The sequence below is a fragment of the Ictidomys tridecemlineatus genome, chromosome 16, assembly GCF_052094955.1.
Source record: "Ictidomys tridecemlineatus isolate mIctTri1 chromosome 16, mIctTri1.hap1, whole genome shotgun sequence".
NCBI classification, from domain to species: Eukaryota; Metazoa; Chordata; class Mammalia; order Rodentia; family Sciuridae; genus Ictidomys; species Ictidomys tridecemlineatus.
In genome coordinates this window covers 28,163,572-28,171,950 of record NC_135492.1, presented here as the reverse complement: position 1 = coordinate 28,171,950, position 8,379 = coordinate 28,163,572, and the positions used below count along the sequence as shown (strand labels likewise).

General features: G+C 43.2%; 1 protein-coding gene across 2 annotated transcripts in view; it reads left to right on the top strand.

Annotated features, from left to right (window-relative positions):
- The first annotated feature begins 266 nt into the window (after positions 1 to 266).
- The window catches only part of LOC144371505 (uncharacterized), a 1,005,333-nt gene continuing 997,220 nt past the window's right edge, over positions 267 to 8,379 (top strand). For both annotated transcript variants that reach the window (XR_013431473.1, XM_078033822.1), the window contains exon 1: positions 267 to 448. Coding sequence is in view for 1 of the 2 variants with exons in the window: in XM_078033822.1 (XP_077889948.1) it covers positions 446 to 448 (3 nt within the window). In the remaining variant the exon portion in view is untranslated. The remainder of the gene's footprint in view (positions 449 to 8,379) is intronic.

Here is an 8,379-nt window from a genome sequence, read left to right as displayed (position 1 = left end):
TTGAAAAGCACTCTATGGCTGAAGCCCAGCTCAGCGCCAGGCGTCACCTCTGTCACAGAGGCTAAGCCAAAGCTTCCCACCTGGATTCGTTCCCAGCACAGCCGGGAACCTCCTCCTTAAAAGGACTGGGACCAAGAATCTGTCACTCTACCCAATTTCAGCCAGTGATTAGACGATTTTAGCTGTCAGTCACGATCCAGAGGCGGGCCTGGAGGCCATCCATCCGGGTCGCTGGGGGTAACTGTCCAATCAATGCGCAGAGGGAGGGGAAGGGCGGGCTTCCGCAAGCTAGCGGGCTTTTCTTCCTCACCGACTGGGCTACTCCTGCTCCAGGCTCCGTGTTCTCTGCTCCAGGGACCCAGGTGACTGCGCTGCCCATGTTCTCGGGGATCTCGGGTGCCCAGAGGTTCCTCCAGAGGACGCCAGGTCACCAGAGAAGCCAAAAATGGTGAGTTCGCTGAAGATAGGCGGTCAGCACCTGCCTTGGGGCCTGGCGGGCGGGTGAGCTACGGACTGGCCCGCGGAGTCGCCGCTGTTGGGTGGCCCTGGGCCCCGTCCCCTGGTTCCCTGGGTTTGGAAGGGTGGCTCAGGTCCCAGGTGTTCCCTTTGCTCTCTACCTGTGGCCCGCACTCACTTTTTCCCAACGTGTAGGAAGCAGGGCCACAAATGCACCTTCCTCCTCCCAGTGGAGCTCCACCTAGTGGAGGTCCTCCAAATTGCAGGCGCCTCCTGCCTTCTAAAAGGCCACCTCCCTCCACCTCACAGCTTGGCCACACATTTTTCTTCCCACTCGTTTCAAATAGACACCGTCTGCTAATTGTCATTATCGCTTAGTGAAATATTGAAAAGAATCAATCAATCTTCCTCCCCCCGTCCCTTTCTCTCTCCCCCCCCCCCTTCCTCCCTTCCCCTTGTGTTGGAAGCTGGGCTGGCCTCCAATTTGTGATCCTCCTGCTTCAGTCTCCCGCTTAACTGGGGTTACAGGCCTGTGCCAATGTCCCTGGCAAGAAGAACACTTTTGAAAGCATTTGTTTTCTATTTGTGAATATTATCCTTGAGGGGAAAGAATGATCACTTAACACTTTCTTGTGTTTGGTCAGAATAACTGCTTTAAAGATAATTGTTTATACATCCCAGGGATATGGAGTTTTCGGCTACATCAATAGAGTATAACTGCTCCCTTTTCTGAGAGTGCATGATGTAGAGTCACACCAGTACTGTAGTAAGGTAAGCACACAGGGTAATAATGATGTAGGGACAAAGGAGGCAAGGCACTGAAGGTAGCTGGAAACAGTTTTATCTGGCTGCAGCCAGTCTCAGAGGGCACTGTTTTTGCTATAATCAATTCATCCATCCCCTGAACCCCGAGTTCAGGTGGTTTCAGAATTTTATACCCAGCATGTAAGGGGAAGGGCTCAGAAGTTCACATTGTAATACCGGGACCCCCAAATAACTCTCAGACCACACAGTCTCATTCCAGTTAAGCCTTTATTGCTGGCCAGTTGCAGACACTGTGCTCTCGAAAGAATGAGATGGTCAGAGTGGTGCCCCTGCCTTCAGTTGGCTCCATATTTAAGCACAAAAACCACAAAAGGGAATTTTGGGTGTTCAGGCAACATAAGCAAGCCTGAAAGTTGTGGTCAGTTAGTCTCCAGTTGGCCCCATAGATCATTCTGTGTTTTTGGGGAATTTTCATTAACAAAAGATTCCAAACTGCCCCAGTTATGAGCTTTTTGAGTGTCATGGCTGAGTTCACAAAGTGGAGTCACCATAGTCAAATTGTCACATCACTCACATAAAAGCAGGTTTTTCTTTCTCTATTCTGGCTAAGTTAACCCTTCAAGGACAGTACCTGAGGAGGGGAGAGCTTCTTCTCCTCTTTCATTCCTCCCCCACCAGCTGTTTCATGGAGCCCAATTGGTGACTTGTCTGTGAAGCCCAGCTCAAGGCCAGAGGCCTTGTTTGCACATTTCTACAAACTACTATTCTGGATACAAGTGTGTAAAAAATTTGTAAGGGGGAGTCCAGCACCTGGAGTGTTGATTTCTTTTCTTTTTTTTTCTTTTTTTTTTTAATTTTTGTTTTAGAGAGAGAGAATTTTTTTAATATTTATTTTTTAATTCTCAGCAGACACAACATCTTTGTTTGTATGTTGTGCTGAGGATCGAACCCGGGCCACACACATGCCAGGCAAGCATGCTACCCCTTGAGCCACATCCCCAGCCCAGGAGTGCTGATTTCTTCCAGACTAGCTGCCCAGTAAAATAGGGCAACAAAAAAATAGGAAGTTTATCTACACTGAACTTTTTTGTGGACACTCTTTTGTTGACAGTCCTAAAATTAGCCATGGTGAAGATTTCTGGAGAAACCCAGTTACAATTTTCTCTGAAAAAAGAGGATGCCACTACAATAAAGTCTGATTCCTTTACTGTCCTTCATCCCCAGCTCTTTTCAGTATGATTTTCAGAAAGGATCTGGCTATGGTGCCCAGCCTGGCCTTAAAACTGTGATCCTCCTGCCTCAGCTTCCCAATCTGTTGGGTTTAAAGGCATTGACAACCCCAGCTACAGAAAATAGTTCATTTTAACCCAAGTATTAATTAGCATACTAAGGAACATGGATTCGAGTTACCCTGAATGATGTGTGTGATCCTGCTTGGAAGAGATTACATCACTTTTTTTTTTCTTTTTTTCTCTCTTTCTTTCTTTCTAATTTTCTTTCTCTTTTTTTTAATATACCAGGGATTGAACCCAGGGGCACTGAAACACTGAGCCACATTCCCAGTCCTTTTTATATTGTATTTTCAGACAAGATGTCACTAAGTTCCTGATGGGTCTCACTAAATTGCTGAGTCTGGCTTTGAATTTAGAAACCCACTTATCTTTGTCTCTCAAGGTGCTGGGATTACAGTTGTGTGTCAGTGTGCCTGGCCTCTATGAACTTTTATAAAAGAAACTGTGTATTACTGCATCAACCAATTGCATTGGTAGGAACATCAGATTGGTTGGGTACAGAAAAAAAATAAAGAAAATTTCTTCTGTATGTCTGTTATTGCATTGTGAGCTTTGGTAGATTTTGGAGACGTCTGGTAAGGCTAGTGATGTATTCTGAGAAGTTGTGAGATTGTGGTCTGATACAGAAATTAAAATGATTGGCTGTTAAAGGGCTTAAGATAGCCCAAGATAATGTTTGCTCTCCATACAAAACCCTGCCTTTCCACCCTCATGGTGGTCTAGTTAGCCAAAGTCAAGTACTCTGAAGGTTCTTTGATGTAGATGCAACTGTATAGAGAACTTGAGTTCACAGCTGTAAAAATTTTGTGCTTTTTCTTTTATCTTCCTTAGGTGTAGGCACCATGGTAGATTTCTTGGGCAGAGGTTCTCTTTGGACACCTCCCAGAGTCCCATGTCCTCAGCCACTATCCTTTCCTGCAGCTGCCACAGAGTGCCCACAGCTGCCCTGTGCCATGCAGGGTGAACAGAATTTCAGGCCCTGGGTCAGCTGCTCCCAGAGGACAGCCTAAGGTGTGAGGTGCAGCCTCTCGGGGAAGCTGCTGGGGGCCCTGGGCTGAGGAATCTTCTGGAAAAGGCCTCATCTAAACAGCTACTTCCTTGGGACCTTGTTTTCCCCAAGCTCTGTTCCTAATCCTTGGAGACAGGCGGACAGTCAGCCTGTGGATGCTGGTGCTGAGGGGCCAGGTCAGCAGTGACTCCTGCCCTTTTAGTCTCTCATGGTGTGAAGGAGCAAAACCTCTCCCAGAGCATAAGGACCACCCACCCCAGTGCAGAGGTGTGCAAAGCTTAAAAGCCTCATTGACTGGAGTCATGGTACAGGTGCCTGGGAGGGTGATCCTGGATGCTTTTCATGAGCAAGACCAGAAGGAAGCATGTCCCAGCTGTCAGGGACCTTTCCTGCCCCTTGAACCTGACACACCTGTGCTCCCTCAGCACCAAAACTTTCTGTGTATCACTTTGAAATGATGTGATCACTTATCTGAGGCCCAGGTTTATTTATTCAGAGCCAAATGAAATTGACTATTATTAAAGAGGCAAGAGAGAGGCGGATTAAAATCCACCTTTTTTTGTTGTTGTTGTTGTTAAAAATCCCAGCTTACAGCCAGATACAGTAGTGCACACCTGTGATCCTTCCTGCTCCAGAGGCTGAGACAGGAGTGTTGCAAATTTGAGGACAGCCTTAGCAACTTAGCGAGGCTTTATGCAACCTGGTGAGACTGCGTCTCAAAATAAAAAGTAAAAATGACTGGGGATGTGACTCAGTAGTAAAATATCTCTGGGTTTAATCTCCGGGGTATCAAACAAAAAAGAAAAAAAGAAAAAGAAAACATTTAATTACCTAATTTATCTTTTGCTACCTCTGAGTATGTATAGAAAGTTTGTAAGATTCAGATTTGTCTTTTCAGTGGTTTCAAATTGAAATCCAACCCTGGATTCCTAAATACCACGTAAGATACAGAGAAAGTCTGTCTTGCATTATTGCTACAAAATTTGAGTCCAATTCTACTAAAATAGTGGTGGACAAATTTATGAATGTGATTTCATGAAAACTAGTATCTGTCCTTCACAAGGTGATGAATTTGACAAAGGACGACAGTTTTTCACCGTTGTTGTCTGACCTTGGCAGGTTCATGTTAACTGTGTGGTTCTTTGTTATCAGGAATGGAACCCAGAGGTGCTTAACCACCAGCCCCTTTTAGATACTTTGTTTTGAGACAGAGTCTTGCTACATCATCTAGGGTCGCTGGGGTTACAGGTGTGCACCATCACACCTGTCTTCATTGTAATTTTTATGGACAATTTTGGCAATGCCTTGAATACCCAATTGTAATCATTTAATCACTGAATATCAGTGAAAGAGTAAATGACACCTGTTTTCTGCAAAGGAGAGATCCATGTGACTAAATAAGGGTGGTGATCCCCTCACCATGTCACCTAATTCCTGTTCCTTCCCAACTGCCTCCTCTTAGGGCCACCCCTTTGGGAGCTAGCCTTTTAGCTTATGAAACTTGGGTGTAACATAAATGCTCTCTCTATTCTCTCTGTCCTGTACAACATTTTGCCTGGTCTTAGATACAGTTTACTGTTTCCAATTTTTTGAAGAATATTTTTTGTTGTTGCTGTAGTTGGACACAATAACTATTTATTTATTTTTATGTGATGCTGAGGATCAAACCTAGGGTCTCTCACGTGCTAGGCAAGCACTCTACTGCTAAGCCAGAATCCCAACCCTCTTATTTCCATTTTTAGATATAGTTTTTCTTAAGTTTACCTCCAAAATACAGTAAACCATGCCCTAAATTTCACAGAATTTGCTGAATAGCTCAGTGTTTTTTCAGAGAGTTTAGAACATTGGAACATTCAATCTTCTTTGTGAGAAAGTGTGGTGTCTTTCTACTGATTTTGTTGTGTTTTTATGCCTCTAATTTTGTACCTTTTGTATCACAATCATTTTTTTCTCTCATTACATGTATTTTATCAAGCTACTCTCCAGCCCACGAGAATTAGTATTGTAGACTGTTGTTTATTTATTTGCTTCCTTATTGAGTGCTGGGAATTGATGCCGTGGACTTGCTCATGCTTAGTTATCTTCCAGAAATAAATTTCAATTTGTGAGCAACGTTCTGGAGGTGGGCAGGTGTTTTACTGGGGAATAAACCTACAGGCAATTGACCACTGAGCACATCCTCAGCACTTCTTATTTATATATGTTTTCTTTTTCTTTTTTAAAAAATATTTTCTATAGTTGTAGATGGACAGAATACCTTTATTTTATTTATTTTTCTGTGGTGCTGAGGATCATACCCAGTGCCTCACACATGTTAGCAAGTGGTCTGCCACTCAGCTACAGTCCCAGACCCCCTTTTTATTTTTGATGAAGACCAGTCTCACTAAATTTCTGAGTGTCTTTCTATGTTGCTGAGACAGGCCTCAAACTTTTGCCATTTCCCTGCCTTGACCTCCCTAGTGGCTGAAATTACAGATGCACACCACTACACCAGAAGTTGGAGTGAGTTTTGAAGAGTTATCATCCAATTTCTTTCCAGATGAAAATAGTATTGAAAATCAGTTTTCTTGCTTTTGTTCATACTTTTGAAATTTATAACTATGACTCTTCCTCTTTGCTTTATTTTTGCATTATTATGAAAAAGGTATTTAGCATATCATATTGTTTCTTATGTATACATTTTTAAAACTTCATGGCTTGGTTGTTTATTTACTTCTTTATTAGATAAACTTTGTTTTTATGAGCAATTTTAGGCTTACATAGTTTGTTAGTGTTCTCTAGAGTAACAGTATCTAGAGGAAGTATGATTATCAAAGGGGATTCATTAGATTGGCCTAATTGACCCGAAGGTGGATGTCACAGTGGTCATCTGCAGGCTGGAGAGCTTGAGAAGTGGTAGCTGCCAAGTTGCAGAGGCTGAATCCTCAGAACAAGGGGGATCAATGGTGCTGCCTTATTCCAGACTAAAGATTCTGGAAACTCACTAGAGAATCACTGGCAGAGTCCACTTGGGGAGAGTGAAGAATTTTGTTCCACCCAAGACACCATCCTATTGGATGGTGCTGCCTAGCTTAAGGAGGTTCTCCAGTTTGGCTCACTTTCCCATATACCCATCATTTGTAGACACACCCTCATGGACACACCCAGAAGCTCATTAATCATCGGCATCCTTTAATCCAATCAAGGTGACAATTAAACATGCCATTACACATAGTATCAAATACTCCTTCTCTCCAGCTGATAGTCTCCACTGTTTTCAACATATTGCATTGGTGTAGGATGTTTGTTAGTTACTAAACCAGTGTTGAACATTTGATAAAGAGAATGGATGAAGCAACATTTATGATAAGCCAAAGTTCATCCTTTACTTTAGGGTTCCTCTTCATTGTGATGTGATTGTGTGTGTCACGTCGTATACAAGATAATGTCATACAGAAGAGTTTCACTGCTCTGCTCCCTAAGTCCCTGGCACCCATCAGTTCTGCTAGTGCATCTATAATGTTGTCTTTTTCAGAATGTTCTTGACTTGGAATCTTGCTGCACTTGGCCATTTCAAACTGGCTTCTCTCACTTACCAGTGTACCTTTAAGGGTGCTGTATCTTTCCAGGCTGCAGAGCTCATTTTCTGGGTGATGCTCTTTGGTGTGGTTAAACTTCAGCTTGTCCATTCAGTATTGAAAGGTGCATCTTCCGTGCATCTAGCTTTGGGCAGTTCTGGATATGGCTGCTGTAGTCACTGCAGTGAGGGTTCCTGTGCCCATAATTTTCACATCATTTGCATAGATATTTGGAGTGTGATGACTTAATCGTACATTTTTTTGCATTTATGATTAAATTTTGCATTTATGATCATGAGCATCATTCATAGTTTTCTATTCAATAGTTTTCTTTATTTAATTTGGATAATATGGTAACTTATGCTTCAGGAAGACTTAGGAGGTGTTAACTCAGCTTCTATGTTCTGGAAATAAAGTAGAAAATTGGTGTCAGTTCTTATATGTCTCATGGAAGCCTGTTTGAGATGTCAGAGCCTTGCCTCACCTTTTTGGGAAGTAATTAGTTATTGAGTCTGTTTTTCTCAGCAGCCATGGGCTCATCTGTTTTGTGTATTTCCCCTTGTGTGTAAGTTGTAGGAGATTGTCTCTCTCAAAGAAATGGTCCAATTTCTGTAAGTTGTCTAATTTGTGTCAAGCACATTTATGATAATCTGAAGTCCTAATGCATTGTTGACGATGACACTTTTAAATGTGTTAGTAGGTTTTTAGTCCTCGTTGTTTTTTTCTTTAATATTATTGTATATTTTACACTTTTACTTTCTTTCTTTTTATGTGGCAGTGAGGATTGAACCCAGTTTTTCCCAAGCACTAGGCAAGCAGTCTTCCACTGAGCCACAACCCCAGTCCCTGTCCTCTGTATTGTTAGCCTCTGGTTAATTAATCAGTGATGCTGTTGTTCATGAAGAACTTGATTTTGCAGACTGCGGATTTCCTTATTGTGGTTTCATCAACACTTTCTCTGTTACCTACTGTTGAGAGCCACAGCCGAAGGGGCCCCAGCAAACTTTAAGACTACCAGCTGATGATTGGCTCACAGCGGCCCTAGCAACTTCTAGCTGATTGGCTCCTCTGGGGTGATGCTTATTGGACTGTTTGCCTGCCCTTTCAGCCTACGGAGCTGCTCATTCGAGGACACTTTTGGCTCCGCCCACACGACCCAGCCAATCGGCCTAAAGAGCTGGAGGAGTGGGGGAGGTTGATAGGCTTGTGGGAAGCCGGTGGAGGCAGTTGGGCTCTGAGGGTTTTTACTGAGGAGCTTTTTTGTTTGGCGTGTGTGGTTCTAAAAGTGAAGTTTGTTTCT